At 38.4% G+C, this 22971-nt stretch overlaps 1 protein-coding gene across 1 annotated transcript in view; it reads right to left on the bottom strand.

Moving 5' to 3' along the window:
• Positions 1-22971, bottom strand: part of ACAP2 (ArfGAP with coiled-coil, ankyrin repeat and PH domains 2) — a 63603-nt gene that overhangs the window by 28627 nt on the left and 12005 nt on the right. The window contains exons 2-8 of the mRNA XM_086468592.1: positions 15483-15540; positions 12722-12841; positions 11344-11397; positions 8596-8654; positions 7912-8095; positions 5593-5637; positions 4384-4479 (exon numbers count right to left, since the gene is read on the bottom strand). Of these exons, the coding sequence (XP_086324718.1) occupies positions 4384-4479; positions 5593-5637; positions 7912-8095; positions 8596-8654; positions 11344-11397; positions 12722-12841; positions 15483-15540 (616 nt within the window). The remainder of the gene's footprint in view (positions 1-4383; positions 4480-5592; positions 5638-7911; positions 8096-8595; positions 8655-11343; positions 11398-12721; positions 12842-15482; positions 15541-22971) is intronic.

Below are 22971 nucleotides of genomic sequence, written 5' to 3'. Positions count from 1 at the left end.
TTGCACAACTTTTGGTTTATTTGCATAGTATAATTACTTCTCTGGTCACAGAGTGTTTACCTTGAATAACCACTGAAGCCTCGTTTAAAGCACTGCACTACCATCCTGAATTAACCTCTACGAGAGGTGTACATTTCTTGTAAGCCTTAGAAGAAATGTTTCAAAGAACAGCATGGTGCCAAGCATATGCGACTCTGTACCGCATTGGTGCTCGGGCTCCGAAGAGAATGACTCATGCTTTAGCTGCTCCTGCTGGCTGACTGGCCTATGCAGCAGCACTGGCACTAGCAGCAAAAACTAGACGGAGCAAATGCTAGAGATTTTTCCCCTCCACAAAGCAGGGGAACTGCCTCAACCAGGCTTCTGTATCGATAGCTTTGATCAACTCATCAGCAGTATTTGAGCAAGAGTCCTTGAAATCTTAGGAAGAACCACTCTAACTGTTTTTAGTTTCAGAAATAACAACAACATGATTCTGCAAAGAAGAGACTGTCACAGAGAGGATTTAAGGTAGCATCCTTACAAAGTCTGTGGTAACAAAAAAAGATATTACAAAAAAATTGCTGCAAGCATGTCTATAGCACTACCATATAAACTTTTTCCTTTTAAAACCAGGAAAAAAAAAGGCAGGAAATTTAAGATATCCTGTAAGACAGTAAGTTTGGGGTGGTTTTTTGTGGGTTTTGTTTGTTTGTTTTTAGACTTTGATGTTTAAATAAGAAATACGGTAAAGTGGAGGAGCAGATGCTGCCTGAAAGGCCAGTTATCTTGGTGCTTATGTGACACACTATGGAATCTGCTGTGGTGCTTAGGGACATGGTTTAGTAGTGGGCTTGGTAGTGTTAGGATAATGGTTGGACTTTAGGATCTTAAAGGTCTTTTCCAACCAATATGATTCTATGATTCTACGATCCAGCCTGTAATGCAAGACTGCCGCTAACCCCAGTCGCAGCATCTTGCCGAATAACCACGCAGATGCCAGACTGAACAGAGCAGTACAGCCTGCAGCTTTACATCTGTGGGACAGACCTCATCCTACTCCAGGCCTCGGAGGAGGAGACGAGGAACAGTGTGCAACACCAGTTTTCCAGCTGAAGTCAGTCACGTGGCAGAGGCCACAGTGTGACTAACTGAACCTCGATTCATACACAGATGGGGTCACCTCCACTCACCCTCACAACCACAAGCAAAGGCCCCTGCCAACTCTGGTCATTTTCCCCAGGGTTGTATTTCCTCTGCTTGAAATGATATAAATGAGACAAAAAAGGGACAATAACTGGCTCTTACACCCTTGTATTAGACAGTCTCCAACAATTAAGGAGCTATCGGACAGTTGGGACATCTGGATCCAATTCCATACTCTGTCACTTAACTCTTCTCTCTCTGGTTTCTTCTCTGTCTCAAATGGCTATACGAGCACTTTCACACTTTACTGGTATTTGTGAGCATGAACATGTTAAAGACTGAAGTGTCCAGACATTGTGTTTATGTAGCCAGATGACTTAAAAATGATGGAAGAGCCTCTAAAACAGAGACTGGGCTGCCATTGTGCTCAAAGACTGTTTTGCACAAGAACCCCAGGAAACCCATTCTTTTGTGATAAAGACGAGAACTGCTCCAAGAGTGGTTCAGGACTTTAAGGGAATCAAATTTCTTGTTATAACCTCAGATTCAGGAATCGACACATGGCCCCCAAGAAAGTCTTCCTTCTGCCCTGTTAGATGAAACAGAAGGTAGCCACTTTATGTTAGGACAATTACCTGTAATTTATTCTAAATACAAGTGTTTGAGGATACATTTACCACAGCATAAGTGCCAAAACAAAGTTCTTCACAGCAGGTCATTTCATCATTTATTTTTTTACTATCAAGACAGCCCTGCATCATTCCAGTTTCCAAGCTCAGACCAGAATTTCTTTTCGCTCCAGTGAGCAGCACATCAACTTAAACAAAAGAGACCAACAGCATACAACTATCAAGAGCTGTAGCCAATCAAACAACCAAACTATCAAAATCCCAGCCATTATACCACTACTGGGTGGTCTTAAAAAATTTAGGTATTTTTATAAACATACAATGCTAGAAGCGTCATTCTGTTGAGAAGTAAGTCAGACTAAAATGTTTAGCTTTTTGAATAGTCATCTCGGAACAAAAATTCAAGTAGGTTTTCTTTTTAAACTAATACCACATTTCACATGACAAGTGCCAAATGCCATAACTTCCATGCAAAAGCTTATATTACACTGGTGTGCCATTAAAGATTCCCCTACAATGATCTGATTCACAAGTAATCCTACCCTGACCTAAAATATCCAGAAAGCAAAATTCCTCAATCCTATTCTGTCACGTAAAACGGTTACTCTGAAGATGCAAAACAAAATAAACAAGAGTATAACTATACTATTTAAGATCACTTACATTTTAATACTTCAGGTGTTGATAAACCTTGTAGTTAAGATCATTCACAAAATTTACCTGGGAATGAAAACTCACCAACAGAAAGAATCTGACAGTATTTTCAGGAAAAAAAAAAAAAAAAAATCTAGTAAATCTCTGTTTTGTTATGTCACAACATACCTTCTCTCTGACCCGTTAAAGGCAGAAGCTTCAACCAATGCAAGCTGCAAAGCTATTAACTGTTATACTTCCATAAGCTATTTACGAGTCTGCTTCTGTCATGAAGAAATACTCGTTGCTTAAATGCCAAGGTTGGCCACAAAAGAATAATTCAGCAAGTTGTACAACTTCAGGGTCTTCAGTCTATCTTTGCTCTAATTGCAATACATTTTAAACATTCTCAGCTTCGGATTTTCTAAATTTAACTCCTTCAGTTGCTATGATACCAGCACCAAAATGAATGTTACACAATGCTCCTTACCAGATCAAGCAAAAGGATGACCAGCCATTCAAATACAACCTTGTGTTCCTTGCTCAAACAATCTCAATGAAACGGAAACATGAAAGCCCAGCTGGTAGCATAACCCCTACCAACTCCACAGTTTTTGTCTTCTTTCCCCATACCCTTCCGCAGAGGTACGGGACACACACTCTATACTACCAAAACACCACAGTTCAACAATTATAACTCAAAATGGAAGGTTGTGAAAGAATTAGAGGCACAACTAAGGACAGTCATGTGCACCTGAACCTTTTGAGTGCCGCTATTACATCAAGCACAGAGGGCTGTAGCTGTACAGTCACTTCCCATCTTGACAGCAGGGCCAGCTCAAGCAGCCTCTCAGCTCCATCGCTTGCTTGCCACACACACATGCCTCCCCGACGTGTGTTTATGCAAGTAATTAAGGCTCACAGTAACCTGACTGGGGACTAGTCTAGCAGAAAAATAACTATTTAGACATTTGATTGTTGGAGTTATTTTCTACAGTTCCCAACCTGCTTCACTGCATAGACACAAAAGCAAGTTGAGAGGCACAAATGACAGCAGTGCTGTGGCAGGAATAACCAGCTCGAAACAATGTCATTTCTTAGACATTCAATGACACATCTACTCAGATGAATGCAAATAAATAGAATTTGGGTTGTCTTTGTTTTGTGGATCAGGTTGGGAAGTGGCAATAGAGGGTTTTGCATCGGTGCGGTTGTTGCAAGTCCTTGGATAGAGGCAAAAGAAAAAGAAAAAAGTGTCGTTGTAAACTATTTCCAGGCCCATTCAGCTTTCACTGAAAACAAGTCAAGACACTGCTGTGTTTTCTTCCTGCACCACAGACATACCTTCAGTTGAATATTGTATGTTTTAATTTATTTTGCATAACCATTTTCAGTGTCGCCTGTGTGCAGTTGGCTGTGGTCCATTTAACCTTTTCATGAGTCCCCTCACCGAAAACCCAGAAGTTGCAATTGTATGTTCTTAAACAAACAACGGAACTAGGCAAGAAGGATTCAATATATGAACTCAGTTTTGCACCAACTGAAAATCAGACTTCTGGTTTATGGTCTAAGCCATTAACATCAATGTTCTTTTAGGCACAGTGTATAATTCATACAGCAAATAATGTATACAAGTAGAAGGATAAAGACTTAATCTAGTTGTTATATCTATCTATCTATCACACTGGTCATATACAAAAATTTTTGAAACAAAATAATCCAGTGTCCCGAGTATCATAAAGTACCTCGAACGGCACTACATGGCTATGTTTAAGCACGTAAATCCTAAAGGCAGTACTAATTTTAGTAAACGGACAACTTTCAGTTTCTAACTATTTTCACTCAAACCACTTACAATATATTTTTATGCTTTGTCTTTACCACACTACGGTTCCCTTTTTGTTGAATAAATCTATGATGTACCTGATATATATGCATATATCAAGTTTTCATCCATTCCAGCATATAGTTATGAATTTTTAAAGTAATTTGTTACCTGTGCACCAAGATCTTTCATGTAGGGCTCAAGTTCACTAAAAAGATCATAGCCTTGATGGAAAAAAGCCAGATGGGCATACATAAATGATAACATCTAGAAGGGAAAAAAAAAAGTATTTTTTAAAAGTATATTTATCAGATATCACATAAATATATCACTTAACTAATCCACATGAACAAACTTAAAATACAATTCCAGGGTTAATTCCTGCCCCCTTGTGTCCTGGCAGATTTACATCAATATCTCACAGAGCTTCCAATGTTGTAAATAAACACGAAAGGTAAAGGCAGAAAAACATTGAGTGAGAAGTCTCAGAAATTAGTTAATAGGATTAACCCCATTAACAAAACAAAACAAACCTGTTTAAGGGCAGAAAATCATTTCTAATTCATGTCACCTGAAATTTTTGTTATCTCCCATTTAGCTAGGACATGTAAATGAGACAGCAGCTACAGAATATATTTAGTAATGATCCAAACCCATAACCTTTATGAACATAGCAGAGAAGACTGTCCTGTGTAAAGAAAACAAGTCAGGAAGATGCAGAGCAGAGTGGCAAGCAGCTATAAAGCTGTAATCCAACTGAAGTTTTTGCTATTTAAAGTAATTAAGGAATTTATGGGAGCACAACTTTAGACCTTTGAAGGAAGAGCACCATTTAATTTGGCACTCTGTACCTCAACAAACTTTTTACAGAGATAATGTGAAGCAGAAAACAGAATACAAAAAGAAGAAAACTAGCATGCAGACATAGCTGTATATTAATTTAGCAGATACCATACTAAAGCATATTGTATATTTGTTATTACAATATGCTATTTACATAAAAAATATCATTTTTGTAGAAAGAGTTGAATCCATCTTAGAATAGATTGTAAGTACTTATTGTTTATAAATATAGTAGACCTAAACAGCAGAATTCTTGGCAGACAAAGTTCAATTTTAACCATGAAACCCATATGAAACACATAAAAGAAGGAGTGAAAACTTTTTAAGTGTTCAAATCTGAACCAAATGGATTGCCAAAAACAGTGAAGCATCTATGCCCAGTTATAGTAAAGGCCAAACTGTCACCAAAGTGCCAAACACACTGATAATGTTTTGATGGGTAAAAGGACTATATTTTTAATATACTGCTTTGCAGTCCTATTTTTAATTTCAGATGTATTTAAATATTTTATATACAGAAAATACAGTATATCCTACCGATTTTAAGATTTCTGCTCTCCTTTTAGACTGAAGAACGTTGATCTAGAAAAAAAAAAAGCAGCAATTAATTTTATTCTACTTGGAAATTTTCCCCACAGAAGTAAACTTCAAGTTACTTCCAAATAATCATATCAAAGCTTAAAACATTGGAAGAACACGACTCAGTATCAGAGTTCATAAAGCACTTCTTTTAGAAGATGCATGCTAGTTTTATAACGGTATTAAAGTGATACAATCAGACAAGGCTTGTGAAGCTAGAATTTCACAGTGAGTCACAACTTGCTTATATTAGAAGAGAAAATAAGACATCACGTGCTAGCTAGAATATAATATACCTTTCAAGCATGGAAAATTGGTACCCATTTTCAAGAGACTGAATTCAACATGTTTCAGTTATTGTTTCTGACAGCATGAGCTAACCCAGCTTTTCAAAGAAGCTGCACTCGGCACCACTGCCATCTCCTGCCAGGGGAGAGCAAAGGAAGGGGGGCACATTTATTTTTCCCCTTGGGCTGACGTTGTCTATAGTGTCCCAAAACTGGGATATAGTCCCAGCCTCTGAAACAAGATCACAAGAGCTTTGAGAAGTAACTTTTCACATATACTTGCACTTTCAAGCTAACTGAAGTCACTGATCAATGGTGTTGCCCTGGAACTGGAAGAATTTCACACTAGATAGAAAAAATAACTGATTTTTCATATTCACCTAGTTCTTCTATCCTCTTTGTCCCCTAATCTTTAAGGCTGTCATCCAGAACTACATATTATACTTTAAAAGCCCTACGTAGCAGAAACATGCATGAGTTTGCAATTTAACACCTCTATGTCAGTTTAAAATTCCAGCAAAAGAAATAAACTTACTGAAGCTATAATCAAAACCAGACTGTACTTCTATACTTAAATAGTCAATATTTTGGAAAACCTCCTGCAGCAAAAATAATTAAGATTCGTTTGTATAGAACAAACCCTCAAGTTGCAAAGCAAAAAAAAAAGTAAAGCAGAAGTTTTGAACTAAAGTTTAAAGCCAATATAGCTACAAAGAGACCACAGCTGCGAAGCCCCTTTGCCAGAAGAAAAGAGTCACCCAAGTAGAAAGAACTCTTAAAGCTGAATTCATTTTTGCCCACACTAATTAAGTGATGCTGAAACTTTTCTCTGTTACATTAAATGCATCTTTATGACATGAACTGCTCATACTTGGAACACAGGAATTCCAGGAGGCAAACAATCTGCAGTTCAATGCACACACAAGGAACTGGCCCATAGTATTGGCTGCCAGCTTCCTCCTCCCTCTAGTATTGGATGTTAGCACGAATAATCAAGCAGTAGTTAATTCACATGGCTTTTTAAACATCAAAATGAACTTTGTCCTTGGTATTCAAACGGCAGGAGTTCAGTGTTGATCACCGACCGCCGTATCTGTGCACGTGCCTGGGCTGATCAGATCACTTCCATTTCACTGAACAGATAATACATGCAATTTAGAGAACAGGTAACTAAGTTTTAAATAACTGACTGGACTGTCACAAATCCAGATGATAAGGCCCAATATAAAGCCAACATAATTTTAAAAGGGTTGTTCGGTGTTTGATCACAGGAGAACCCCAGATTCATTTAGGAGCCCCCAACCCCTCATATACTCCAAGTTGGAATAATCCTGTTTCGCTGTAGTTGTGGGTAACTATGAAACAGATGAATTGTTACGTATCAACAAACGATTTATTATTATTTCACAGGATTCAAAGCAGCAGGACAAAGAACACCTCTCAACAGCCTATAGGAGATCCGGACTAAAAAGCAAAAGAGTAGTTATGTTCTTGATTGCCCCTACGGTACAATGCCAAACTCCGCGGCTTACAGACAAGTAGGATTTGTTAAATAAAACCCAAAGCAAACAGCTGAAATTGTAACAGTAACCAGCATCCTGTATCAAAATCACTTAGGTAATTTGTATTTCCTACGCTAGGTTACAGTTTCTACTTCAAATATACAAAGAACTACAGCATAGCCAACGCACACAATACACTTGGGTAAGCATAAGGCAAATACTGTTTTCTCAAAATTAGTGTTAAAGTTGAAAATTAAACTGTGTCATTACAGCAACAGCACTGAGTACTGAAGTATTAAGAATACATCAGGTAAATTAATATTGCTCAGATTTCATTAAAAAAGAAAATCACTTGCAGACAAAGTTATTCCTTTTTCACTGAAGCTCCACAGCTTCTGAGAAGCTTACAGTAAGAACTTCTATAAGGACAGATCTCTAACTGTATGTAATAGATGGTTCTGAAAAGTAACTTTTATTGCTGCACTTACCTGAAGAACATAATCTAGAGCTATGTGTCGAAAACATTTCCGTGTTGCGGTCAAAATATTGGTTGCTTCTTCTACTTCGTGTTGCTTATTTCTTTGAACTTGGGCATTTTTTACAAGAGCATTCTCTTTTTCTTCACTAACTTTTTCAAACTGTTTCTTTGCATCTTTAAATTTCCTAATATCACTAAAGAAAAAGGAAAGATGGATAACAAATGAATTCCAAAGCACGAAAAAGTAGTGTTTAAAGACACACTAGACAGACTGTGCTCATGACTGTTATAGCCACTTTCTTGGTTTTCGTATTCTTCAATAAATGCTTGAATCAAATGGAAATCATACAAAGTATGACAGAAGCTTCTCTGTCTTTCTCTTCTGAGGTAAGGACAAAATTGAAATTTAAATAAATGCATCTCATGTTCACTGGGGAAACGCTTTGGAAAGCATTTTTCCCTAAGCTTAGACAATCACACGTAATTAGGATCAGTAACTGATACTATTCCAATGTTTCTGCAGCTGGATCTAAAGCCTCTCTGATTGGGATGATTTTGGACAAGGTTTCATGTGCATTTCTTAATTTATGGCTGGCAATTTTCAGGAAAGCTGTTTCACCAACCCACTCAAATCAGATGCTTTAAAATTCTATTTTATCTATAATTTTCCCATTACAAGTGTAAATTAACTTACTCTTTAACGAAAGACTGAAGCTGTGCTTTAATTGATCTTTGGGTTTGGTCAAACAAGATCTGAAAGAAAAGCATTAATGTGTAGGTCAATAACATAAAGTATTCATAATTTTCCATTTTAGACATACATGTTGTTATGTAGAATTAGATGAAAATTATTATTAAACCAATGTGTCTCTAACAAAAATATAAAACTCTTCAAAGTAGTTTTGAAATAAATAAAAAATAAGGAATAAAATAAGGAAAATAACACAAACTCAACACCTTTTGCTGGTCTTTCCTTAAAGACTGTGGTTATAGGGAGAGACAAGAGCTTCTGACATTGCATTCTCTCGTCCTGACAATATAAGACATGCCCCTTTCTAGAACATGTTTCTTAGGATTATTAAATAGTGAATATCACTGTACAATCTTGAAGAAACAACTTTGAACGTTAAGTAATAACTTTTCTTTTATTCTTATAGACTTTTGCAATTTAACCAACAACTGAAAGACGAATCAAACCACAGAAAAAACACACCCTGAACTTCCCGCAAAAAAACATACAAACTGAAATTAATGCTGAAAATGTAACATATAAACTATTATGTAATGGGGATAGTACTAATTATTCATGTAAAGTTTGTAAAAAACCACTCACTGTTGAACTAAGTGCTAAGTGCTAAGAAGAATGGCTGCTTCTTTTTCAAAGAGTAAGTGTTCTAATCCACGCTTCTTAAGTTTCTTATGATTTCAGGAGGCAGGGCAGGGGGGAGGGCATATAATCTACTCATTCAAATTGTAAAGCTTGAGAAATTTATTAAATTTCCAAGGCCAAAGCATACCTGAATGTTAGACAACTTGTATTTTCTCTTATGACCTCTTCCAAAAAGTAAAGATCTTAAGTGTTACACAATTTTATTGAAAGAGCAAGTCAAGAACTTAAAGTCTCAGGCCAAACAATGTTTTCTTTAAACGTTTTCAGTCTTAGTTTCCCTATTCACAAAATCTGGGAACGAAAAGCCATGAGATGCCAAGTACTGATAGCAAACCCCTTATTAGACCATTTCTCTTTTCTAGAAACACTGAAGAATGTAAAACATGACTGAGTTTAAGTCACCCATTAACAGTGGTACTATATGTTCCATCCAGTCTCCATTTTTGGAGGTTTTCAAGACCAAATGGGATAAAACCCTAAGCAACCTGCTCCAACCTCAGAGCTGACTCCGGTTTGGGCAGGCAGTTGAACCTGACATCTCCCGAGGTCCCTTCCGACCTAAATTGTCCTGTATCTAACAGCAACACACTGAAGATCCTGTTTGTATTCCCACTTTGGGAAACCAGAAACACAGACAACTAGAAGAAAGAACTTCTTGACAAGCTGGAAGTCATGCTGGGACTACTCCCACTGCTGACATTTAAGCTTGCCAGTGCCTGAGGAGTGCACCAATCAAGATCAATACAGAAAGAATATAACCAGATGGGAACTCAACTGATTAGTGGACTCTCAGAAATATGAGCCTTACAATTCTGCTTACAGGAATGAAGAGGAAAAAAGTGCTAGACAGAGAAATACACACACATTTTTTCCCCTAAAAGAACAGAAGAAAAGTGCCCAGAGCGTGATCTGACTAGATCTACAGCCTTGCCAACACATTACCTTTCACACACTCCAAACCAAGTCTAAGAAAGCTGCTATTTGCCATAAGCTGTCAAAGCTACTCCCCCACTGCTGAATCAGTGAAGAGGCTGCACTAGTCTGGTTCCTAGCCATGTTTGTAGCAAAGCCTCACATGAGAAAACTGACAGTCATCCAGATCTCAGTGGGACCATCTCCTACCCCTTCCCTCCTTCCTCTGGAGGGCACCTGCCTGCCTTTTTTTCTCTAGCTTCTTCTCCCTCATGACAGCTCTCCTACCAACTTGGTTTACAGCAGAGCTGACGCTCTGAACTAGTAAGTCCTGCTGAACTAAACAGATTCACAAAAAAGCAATGTAGGACCACAATATGTCTGGCAAAGCTCTACATCAGAACATTACTTTTTATGTTTGCACCTTTTGGCAATTTTTCTTTCCTTTTCCAGCAATTTTCTGAAAACAAAAGAAAAGCAGTAGAGGCCAAGGGAAGAGAAAGAAAGAAGAATGAACACATCCCTTCGGCTTTCAAGATACAAAACTAAACTCTTTGGAGGAAAAAAATAAATCCGTTTTCAATGCAGGCAAAACTGAGCTTTCTGATGAAGTCTGACATGCTAAAAAAAAAAAATCACTATTATTTTAAATCCTAGCATTTTCTCCTTTCTCTACATGTGTCTAAATCTGTCATACTTCAAAGAAAACTACACACAAATCAGAGATGCTTTACTTTGTGCATTATAAAGGATGGGGAAAAAAAAGTAGAAGTTATGGAAAAGGTAATCATTGTTTCAGTCCAGCAAAGAAATATGCTCATAGTTTGTCACTGTTGCCCATCAGTTAGACTAAAAAAGATGAAACAATCCAGTATTTACTGTGTTTTCCAGCACTGAGTTTTAGCAAAGCTTACAAATTCCAAACACAAAATAAAGCAAGACAAAAATCTGCAAAAAAGGGGATATTTATAAATACTTCCTAAACAAAGTATATTTATAAGCATAAAATGAGAGGTATTTAATACCACTTAAACCATGACTTTGCATATACTACCAACAACAAAAGCTTTAGCATTATTCTGTTATCAATCATAACTGGAAGTAAGCTGTCAGCGTCAGGTTTTAGCTAGAAATACTTACATTGTGATAATTGATCATTTCCTGTAAGGTGTCAGAGAACTTTGTCAAGCTGCTCTGTAAAGAGAAAAACAAAGTGCTTTAAGTTAAGCCCTACCAAATACACAGCACAAAAGCAACATTTCAGAGGTTTACAGCCTTGCAGTAAAGAACTTGGGAATTGATTTTCCTTAGCAGGATTATTAAACTAAAACCATTATTCTAGAAGAAGAACATAAGGGCAACATCAAGTAAATCCATTAAAACTACAAGCAACAAAAATGTTACTGTTACCTACCTATATATAAGGGACCAAACCGAAGCAAATCAGGAAAAACTCAAATTAGGTTCACTAAACTATGGGAAGTTCATAATTTAACACATTAATTTACAATATTTAATATTACACTACTTAATGTTTATTAACATTTAATACTCCAACTCCAAAAACCTGGATAACATGTTGTAATCCTCAGTACACACACGTTTACTGTAGGAACTACTGCCTCACAGCTGATGTGCTTAGCAACATCTATTTGTAGAATCAGTATCTCAAACAGTTAAAAAACAACAATCCCCAGTATATTTGGGTAACTGCTTACTGCTTGCACAACAGGTGTAAGAAAAACCTACTTGGAATCAAGTAAGGTCAGTTTTACTAGTTTGCCATGGCACTACATTTCTAGCAGGTAAATTTCCGGACAACAGCTGTTTCAGTTGCACACAGACTACACTGAAGTTCAGAGGCACAACTTATTTCAACTAGTGTGTCAAGATGCATACGTGCAATTGATGTTCTATTGCATAAAACACATTAATCATAGATGATATACAGAGATGTGCATGTAATTATGTATTGCATATTACACATTTTCATACCTCACTTCAAAGTAACATAGGCAGGAAATATTAGGTGTTCCAGATTAGCCTAACAAGACATCAGCCTGAGGTTACACCATCAAAGTGGGCTCTGTATCTTTGAAAACTTAAATTTCTATGTATTAGAGAGTGCGAGTTCCAGGACCCAAGAGATCAATTGCAGAGAACTGGCTCTTAGAATCTTATGACTAGAACCCCTTTATTTAGCAAAGTAAACAGGGCAGCTCTTCACAGCTTCAACCTGACTTTTTCTGCTCCTCCCAAGACAACTATTCCTGACCTAATACATATTTTCTGGAATTTGGAAAATCCTTGCCATTGCAGGTAAAAGCTGAAACTAAACAGCACAGACACTTGCAGTGCACCACAGTCAAAAAAGCTCACTCTTAAGACATCTTAAAGAAAAAGAAGCAAAAAGGCAAATAATAGTAAAAATGTCAACTACTTCTCTTACCAACTGTTACATTTTACCCTTTCTAAGTCATGCTTTTCTCCTTCCGTTTTCACCTCTTAAAGAACTTACCTCAACCAATGCATCTTTACAGGAATATTGTGCAAGGTCTCGAATTCCATTCATGAACTGCTTGTTGGCTGTACAGAATGCTTTCCCAGTGTCAATCATCGCAATACAAAGCTTCACCAGCTAAACAGAGGAAAAAATGACAAGGTGGAAGTTTTTTGTTTGGGTTTTTTTTTTTTTTGGTCTTGTTTTTTATACCACTATATAAACATGAAATACACTGAGCTTAGTCAAGTCTAAGAAACAAAGATTTCAGAAGCTAAATTCTAAATTTACAGAGCCTCACATTTTATAAAAAGCTTTTTATTGTAGTGATAGCTATAAAAAGACTACTCTACATCAATTGATATGCCATTGAGAAGGTTACTACTCTCTATAATTTTTTTTTTTTTTTAATTTGTTTTATTGTTAACTGAGATTTTCACATATTTCAAGAGAGGGCTGTATGAGGGCAAACAGCACAGCAACTAAAACATAACTGGTTAGAACCCAAGTAATTTAAGTGTTTTGTGGTTTTCGAGCCAAAAAACCCCAAAAGAAACCCACACGAGTTGTTTCATCTTCAGACGCTCAGTACACAGGCACAGGAAAGCAAGGGGCTACCTGCACAAAGCACAACTGAAGAGAGATGGTTACACCTCAGAAGGTGAAATCAATCACGTTTTCACTCCTACAACAGACTAGTCTTTCTCTGATGGGTTTCCATCCCTACCACTCACTGCTTATGCCAGCACCTTAGCTATCATGGTACTGCAGAGTTTGATACGAAGGCCATCAGTATCTTGTGATGGATGTTTTCCCACTTTTTGAACTATTTATGCACTGGGCCATTAATGAAAGACAGAATGATTGCAATCACTCAGATGCTCTCTTGAGAGAAGGCATATTCTGAGTTCCCCCACCCTAAACCAAACAGAATAAAATCAGAAGATGGAACCTTGGTCTCTGAAGGATTTTTCAAGGATGTCAGACAAATTTTCAGGAAGAACAACACAGAAGTACTTGATTCTATGTTGGGGCAAGGAAACCACCCAAGTGACCTTTCTGCCTTATTTAGCCAGTACTTCTTATGTTGACTCAGATCCTCTTAAGAAAAGAAGAAATCTGAGCATCATCTCCCACATTCTGATGAACAGACAAGTTGTTTGAACAATGGACAGAAAAAAATCACTACCAACATGACCCTTTTTTTCCCCTTCACTTTTGCTTATGGTTCATAATACTGAACCCAGCATCCTTTCTTCCAGAAGGGAAGAAAATGCAGATGATGTAGCCCAAAGTCACAACTGTGGGACAATAAAACTAAGTTTAGTATGAATAACTGAGCAACCAAGCCTAAACAAATCACTATCCCTAGGCAATAGTTACTTCAGCTCACACAAGAAGCCTGGCTTTCAACTTAAGCATTATACTAGATAGATCACTTATACTTCACATTACAATTAAACTACTTAAATATTTACCTTGTGTACTTGCTTTCTTGTCAGGGGAGCAAATGGGTTTGGTTGGTTTTGTTTTAAAGAGTACTAGAACACTGTCTCAGGGCAAAGAGTAATACTACAATTACAGTTTTTACACAACAGAACAGTATATTTGGCACTGGCCTCCTGCAAGGGATCTGGGGCAAGGCCCTGAATAATGCCCCTCAAGGAATTTGAGAATTATTTTCCCTAAAGATGACCCCTTTAAGACTGGTGGAAAACAAAAACATCCAAGACAGATTTTTCAGATCCTTTAAATACTTACATGCCTTAACCTACCAAAACAGACTCATCACCCCTACAGTGTCTTATACCCATCAGTTTCACTGAAATCCACACCAAATCAAAATTTGGTCTCTTAAATTTCTTTTGGAAGAAAAAATGGTTATATTAACGACAAAAGCTGGAAATATTATTACAAGTAGTAACAAAAAGTCTTCAGACTTGACATTGACTTTGTCTCTTTCTGCAGCCAACCTACAGTTGCAGGAAAAGTTCATATTCAAAAAGTAGCTAAGAGGGGAAAAAATTACATCTGCCTACATTAAAACCACAGGAAAAAATAATTTTAAACATTTAGTAAAAAACTGCTAAGGAAAGGAGACTTTCTACAGATGTAAAGCAAAAATAAGCCACCCTCAAAATACTAACAAAGAAAGAACAAAAGCCTCCAAATACTACTGGTTAGGAAACCAATAAATGGATTGTAAGGCACTGAAAAAACGCTGCATATAGCCTTTTATATACACACATAAAGCATGACAAAAAGCAGGATTAATTACACCTAAGTCCCCCAGACGAAAGTGAAGGATATATATAGACCTATCCTGCTGTGGCCATGCTGCAGACTACCAAAGACAGAAAGCATCGACTTTAAATCTCTAATACAAAGAGTATCCAGATGTCCTCACAGTGTGCTGTTGCCATAAAACATAAGCTCTCAGTGCAGGGATGGCCAGCCCCTGGCTTTTAACTCACATGAAAGCTGCTCTAGTTTGCATGCGGCCCCCGCGGTGGGGCTGAGTCACATGAGTGCGAGGGGGCCATGGAGTCAGGAGGGCGTTACACAAACCCTCAGCCAGGGGAGAAACCACCCTCACACCGGCTCTGCCTGCTGTTGCCCAAGCTTGGGTCTCTGAGGCCCGGCTGTGCACTCGACCCAGACTCATTCCTTCTGTGAGAGCAGAACTCTTGGTTGGCTGCTGCCACTTCCCAGCTGTGAACTTTAAAACAAAACCTAAAGACATATTTTTCAGAAGACATTGTTGAATTAAAAAGCTTACCTTGTCAAGTTTCAGTTCCAGTTCTGTCACATCTCCTTCTACTTCTTCTAAAGCTGCCCTGCATGGTTAAAAAAAAATTGTTTTCCTGTAAAATGTTACACAAAAATACTCTGGGACTGGGTGGAAGGGGCAGGGACACTTTAACCCATTTATTGCCATCAGAATTTCACTGAAATTTCAACCATAAAACAGCATAGCTTTTAAAGAACCACAAGGCTTGCAAAAAATTTGACACTAAAAAGAAGAAAAATTACATCACTGATAAAACACATAGCTTAGTAACAAAGACTTGAGATGAAATTTTATTACTTCTAATGTTTGTCACATTGAAATAGGTTTCCTTTATTCTTGCATAGCCAATAGTCTATACGTTTGAAGGTAATAACAAAGGAAAGAAACTAAAAATCTGAATGAAATCTCCTAAGTAATTATTTTGGTGACTCTCCTGGCTCAAACCTGCAAATATACATCTATTTAATGAATAACCTTGCAATGAGATTATGAAGAATATAGCATTTGCTGTGAGTCAACTGACTTAGCAGTAAGTTCAGATGGCACACTTGCTTATATCATTTGCCTCTAGTCTAGACTGGTTGCAACTTTCAGGCCAGTCAAATTTTATTTGCCAGTAGAAGTTGCTTTCATGAAGCATTTTAAAGCAAAACTCTCTTTTTGCTTGAGAGCTGATGTTTCCTTTGACACCTCCTTCCTTGCTTATTGCTACCCGAAAAAATAGGAGAAGGCTGAGAAAGGATGACACTTTGTTCAGTGAATTCACGAACATCACTGTTTCATCAGGCTGTTGCCTCGAGAGCTTGACTGTACTAATTTCTGGCAACAGATGCCCTTGCTCCCATCACGGGGTGCCTCACTCTTTCAGTCATTCCAGCATAAGTGTTCACAGAGCCAAACTGTTCACCAGTAGTAGTCTGCCTTGGAAAAAACAAAGTAACAGGAAGTCTTCTGTAATGGATTTTGGAAAATTGGATCTGATACATTTCAATCCCACAAAAAAAACTCTTCCTGGAAAAACTGAGACAGACAGGGAAATACGAGTTGGATCAGGAATTTAAGCCAGCTTTGCAACTGAGGAGAGAGAACACAGAACCACAGCTTTACTGTCTCTTGCTAATTCCGTTCTAGTTCACATGAGTTCAATCCAAGAACAAAAAAAAAAAAGGCAACAAAAAAACCTGGATCAGGCCCCAAACTCAGGAAAAGCAGTTTTTAAAAGAATAGTTCTGAAAAGCACTGCCAACTGCCTGAGTTCTCAAACATTGAGCATGACATTCCCAGCTTTTTGCAGATTTCACTAACACATAGCTGCATTCCAGTTTTTGTATCTAAAGGCATTCCCACAGTTACATCCTAGGTTTTGTATCTAAGCACATTCCTTCACAGTTACATTTTGGCTTCTGCCTTTTCTCTAGATTCGGACCATGAAGGATTTTAGGCAACATCAATTTCTTTTACTTTCTTCATTTTCTTCCATAAATTATTAACTTTCATTTAAGTCTCTAGAGTGAAACCTTGTTTCAGAGAGTGTTATGGGAAAAAAAATAAAACAAAGGAAGGAAAATTATCTTGATATTTAGACTGCAATTTTGTATTCATTTGTTTATAATCACAGTGCAACCAGTTTTTATTTGTTTCTTTGGCATTAACATAAAAGCATGATTAAGTAGCTTGTTTACAGAACTGCAGCAAGATCTGATAAGAATATTTTTTTTTTAGTGTCTTTAACTAGCAAAGAGTTCTAGCTCCACATGACTTAATGAGCTAAAAAGTCTAAGATTCAAGATGAAGAAGAGAGATAAAGGCAGTTAGAGCAGGCGGAATGAAGACAACACATCTGCTCAGTAATTAAAGCTCTATTCCAAAGGGAAAATTTTAAGATAGAACAAGCTCAACTGAAAGAGAAGTAACAACAGAACATCAAAAGACTGAAAACATGAGGGGCAGATCAAGAAAGAAGTATAAAGCAAAGCAGAAAGAGGTATCATGGGAGAAGGGAGACATACAGCCTCTCCACCACCGGATTCATTGCAAACTGCGTTAGAATGACCACAGGCCCCTGAAGCACCAGGCTGGTTCTCCAGGCTATTTCCCACCACTGCCACATGATGGAGGGAAGGCACATCTGGGCTCTACAGCTAGATACCAATCAAACAGTTACTAGGTTCCAGGCAAACCCCATCTCAACTCCTTGATTCTTTGCACAGAACTGGCTACGTTCACCATGTCCATCATATAAAAACTAGTGGAAAAGTTATTCTCAAACATATTCACAGCATTAGACCAGCACTGGATTACAAGCATAACAACAACAGAGAAGATGCCCTCAGACTATTGGAATAGACACACACACATCCAGTAATGTATTAACACCATCTAGTCACAACAATTGTTTTCTTACTGGGTTAGGGAACACATTAAGAACAGCTGATCTAAGCTGTGCTACGTTAATGTTATCCTTGTTTTTCTTAATTTAATACTTTCTGAAGCCACAGAACACAAAGGTGCATTTCTCTCTCCAAAAGATCTGTGTCAGGAACCACTTAAAGTTCACAGAAAATTGTCGTAATTCCAAGTAAATCTCATGTCCACAGCCAAGACTCAATCTCCAGCTATAAACACTGAGGACCAAGAACCAGAACTGACATGTACCAAAAATGTTGCTCCTTAGTAAAGTGGGAGCTGGGAGCAGGGTTTGCATGAGGGTAATCTTAGCCAGAAGGCTCTGGCATCAGGAACAAGGCTCAAATCTGCCTCAGTATGTGAATCAAAGTCAAACATCTGTGGCTTGCAGAGATGTTCAAACACTGCATGCCAACAGACAAAACCAGAACAGCTGCTTAAGGGTGGAGGACACTTATAAGTGAGCAGTCTCCCCTACCCTTCATGCTCCATAACAAGGACTCTCAGGAATGTGTTTCTCCTCTGCTGTTCCTCCTCTCCTCCACCCCCCCTCCTAAACACAGTTCAGTTTGCTAGATACAGCCTCCTGCACAGCCACAGCTGCAGTGCAGGAGGAATACAGGAGATGATGGAAGAAAACAAGACCTGACTTCTCAGCCTTTTTAAATGAGAATAATGTCACCAGTTACCTAGCCCAGCATATGACAAAAGCAAGCTGAACTTTCTGGTGTCCATCACAGCACTCCCCTTAAGCGACCAGCGAAAGACTTTCTTCCAGGTTAAGGTACTACAGGACTCCAAGAATCCCAGCAACCAAACAGAAAGATGACAGCTAAACTCACCCCTAGAAAGATAATTGGTCACTACTAGGCTACAAGCTGCAGACACACACCAGGGAAACAACTTAGACGGGACTAAACCACTACATGCTGCTGACCATAGTGCCAAGCACACTGTGGCCACAGACAAGCATCTGCTTGGCCTGTTTACTCTGACAACGTAAGAGGTAGCAATGGTCAACACTCTTGAAGTCAGCTATTCTTCAAGCCCTATCTAACTGCCATCCAAGCCACATCCTGCCTTTAGCCTTTCACTAACTCATCATGTTCTAGCTTGCATTTTTAGACTGCGTTCCTGAAAGTGAGGAAGCTGGAATCAGTAGACATTGTGAATTAGACGCCAACAAACAACAAATCAGAGAAGTCAAAGGTGCTACGGATAATTAATAATTAATAACTGTTAACTCTGGAATTACCATGTCCCGCCTATGAAAAAATATTCAAAAGAATAAAAGTCCATTAATAAAGTATTTTCCCAAGTTAAATTTTAATTGAGGGAAGTTTAAAGCCTCAGTCTTAGGTTCACCTCTTGAATATACTTTCAGAAGAACAGGAACAAGAACACAAAATTAACTGCTATTCAGACTAGGACTTCTGAATACCTTCATTTATTTGGACTCATAAAATGGGAATAACAGATTCTCACCATCACAATTTCAATGTTATTACTGTGAAAGCCTTGTCTTCAAATCTTGGAAAGACACAGCTCTCCTACTTGCACATGTTCTATGCAGAATAGCCCCTTAATGCACAGCTTTGACTTCACTACAGATGACATGTCCTTTCAACTGACATCCACTACAGTTCAATAGTGTAAAGTTGACATGCAAGACTAACCACAAACTATCAATATCTAAATCAGAGCATTTGAGCACACATACTCAAGTATGACTACATTCACATTTTCTTCCATTTACCGCAGTGTAATTTCATGAGAGCAGCTGTATTATCAGAAGAGTAAATAAAGCACTACCATGCTCCACTGCCAAGTGGAGAACAATGCAGCCTCGGAGGGACAGAGAACATTGAACATGAACCAACAGGCAAATGGTACTGTGATTAACTCCCCTTTGTCCTTTTCAATTGCATTTCTTTTTAAACTTCAAGGACATTAGGAAAACTGAAAAGCAGTTACAAAGATATGTACAGATCAGTAATTGCAAGTGCCAAAGCTGGATAAAGCTAGTTTGTAACCGGCTAAAGTAAAAGCAACTGATCATCCTAACTCTCCTGTTAAATACAAACCCAATACAGACACTAGTAAAGACTAGCTGCAAGTTATCTGTGCATCCCACAGTGGTATCGCAGTTCTACATGTGTGTAAAACACAAACCGTATCAAAATTACCAAGCACTCATGCCATAGCTTTAAGTGACACCAGACGTGGGTTTCAACCTCTGCTGCCCAGATTCAGATTAAAAGGCCAGTAAGATAGTCACCTCTAACCCTTTTGATCCCAATTATCAGACTGAAACAAAATCAGCAATGGTGTTGCTTATGGACCATTACTTATGGACCACTCCTGACAGCAACTGCATTTAGCATCCTCAGTGACAGAAGGAAATAGGAGTGTATCGGTCACTACGTTTCTTATAATGGTATGAGGGACTTCAGAGCAAGGTAACTTCAAAACACCTTAAAGATAACTTGAAAAAAAGTACTAATGAATGTGAAAAACTGGCAATGGTGTGAGATACAGAAGTGCAAAATAAGAATATGCACCTGATGAATTACAGGAACGTCTCTTCCTCTATGCCAGAGCCTATCAGGTGTCAGACAACAAAAAGGCCAATAGACATTAATCAGAGGATGGACTACAAGCTAAGCATGATGTAAAGGCAAATTAAAATGCAGGTATACCACACAAGATAATATACTTGCTCACCTAATTGGTCTGCTCTCTCTCCACACACATAGCACTTGCACCTTGGTATCACACTTCAGATGCTAAGCAACTACTTACAGAGTAGTTTAGAAGCAGCCACAGACTAACTGTTGATGGTAAAATCAGACCAGGGGAACACACACACCACACCATGATTAATGCCACCGTACAGAGAAATACAGTGTTGACAGCAAAGTCCTCTGAATAGAAATCTGTTCTGAACATCACAGAAAAGACAAACAAGTAAACAGTCAGTTCTACTGGAGACACGTTTCAAGCCTCTGTACCCAGTCTGCCCTCTCTGCTAAAAAACCCAAGGATTGACACCCATTTCACCTACAAGATGCTGTAGCATACCACAGCTATGGCAAAAACACTAAAAGGGGAATAATTTGATGATGCTGTTCCACCCAAAACAAGTTGTAACTAGTTTATAACCAATACTCCTGATCCTCTCCACTTTGAGAGAGAATGGAGGATGGAAGTAACACAACCTTTCCAGGCAACCTGTTCCCATGCTTAAACCTCAGTGCATTGCTGCATCTGTCAATCATTATCTCTTTCCACTGTGCACCTAAAACACAACCCCACACCTATACCTATCACCTGAACTCTAATCTACTGGGTAACTGAAGACAGCAATTAGATCCTCCACAAGCCCTCTTAGCCTGAAGAAGGCCACAGCCTTTATCTTCTCCTTGAATTCCACATAGTCCATTCCAGCGGCCTTTAGCTGCACATCCTTCACTTCAGTAATATCTTTCTTTTACTGGTAGGGCCCCGAATTGGTCATAATTCTCCAGACTTAACCTCATGACAGCTAAATTTCTTCCCTCAACTTGCCAGTTATGCTCTTGCTAATGCAGCCTTATACGCTGCCAGCTTTCACTGCTGCACAGGCACACAGCTGACCGACAGTCCATCTGCTGTTTCACCAGGACACAAGGTCTCTGTATGCCAGCACAGCTGCATGGGGTTGTTCCTTTTCAGAGGAAGTCTTCACATTTGTCTTGGTTAAACTTCAGAAGCTTTCTACCAGTGCTTTCCTCTACGTTGCTGTGGTCCTTCTGAATGCCAGACCTAGCCTTCAGCATCTCAACTGCTCCCTCCAGTCACCGTGTACTTCATCTGACTTCCTTCATCTATAGGTAGATATAAAAAGGCATCTAGAGGCATCCTAACCAACATGCCAACAAGGATTACATTTAGTACATGTATAATGGCATCAGACAACCACAGATTAAAAAAGAAACATGACATATTGAGAGATAAATAAGTCATACACTGAACAATAATGCCTAATAACCTTGGATAATAGCACAGATACATACAAGAGAAGTTTTATAACTTACAAGATATGTCATAACCATTAATATGTTCTGAAGAACGCACACTGTTGCAGCCCATCACAGAGCCTATTGAAGTCCTGGTTTGGCACCGTAGAGATTTTTCCCTGTTGGCAGAGAGCCCCTCCACGCTGACGAACAGATGATGAATCCTCCCCGACATGCTGAGATAAACTTCCTCAGTCATTCTAGTACTCCTTACATAATTAATTATTCAGTCATTGCCACAAAACATTTTGTCAATAGCTTGAAAAAGCTTCACAACATGAACAGTAGGACTTTGATTCAGAAATGAGACGTTCTCTTCATCCTCACCCCGAAATCCTATAAATTTTCTAGGAGCTTGGTGGATTGAAGCACGGAAATGCATTTCCTGAACTGAAGATTATCACGTTGATGAAGCAGCAAAGTTTTTTCAGGTCCACAGCAAACACTATCCACATTTCAAATTTCCCCAGAGAAAAGAAAGAATAATCAAGTCCTCAATATTAGAAAAGGCATTCTCCTATTTCTCCCAAGTCAGACTTCTCCTCTTATAAAATAATGAAATGAGACAAGGCAATTTACTGAATTAACTTCATCATTAAAGCAAAAGTCTGCTTGTAGGTATCAGTTTTTAAGGTCATCTTCACCTACAAAGTTTAGTTCAGCTCAGTAATTCACACGGTCTTTGATACAACAGAGAAACAGGACAAATCCCTTTCAGATGCATGCTTTGCTTGATTTATTCTTTACTGCAAGACTATACATGGCTCAAGAGATAATGAACATTATAAACAAATCAGTCTTCAAAAAGGACGAAGTTCTATTGCGCTTCACATACAGGGCTGAAAGTCAAACCCATTACCACTAAACTTGCAGCACCATTTAATGTATCATACACAGTCCGTAAGGACGTCTCTGCTACTTGGTGGCCGTAAAATTCTTGAGCGTTCTCTCATTGCTCTTTTGCAGTAAACTGCTAGAAACGCCCAACATTGTTCTTTTCCCAATAGTTTTGC

Source organism: Leptosomus discolor, chromosome 7 (assembly GCF_034619465.1).
Source record: "Leptosomus discolor isolate bLepDis1 chromosome 7, bLepDis1.hap2, whole genome shotgun sequence".
Lineage (NCBI taxonomy): Eukaryota > Metazoa > Chordata > Aves > Leptosomiformes > Leptosomidae > Leptosomus > Leptosomus discolor.
The sequence above is the reverse complement of the archived record's forward strand: the minus strand, read 5'-3'. Positions and strand labels throughout refer to the sequence as shown.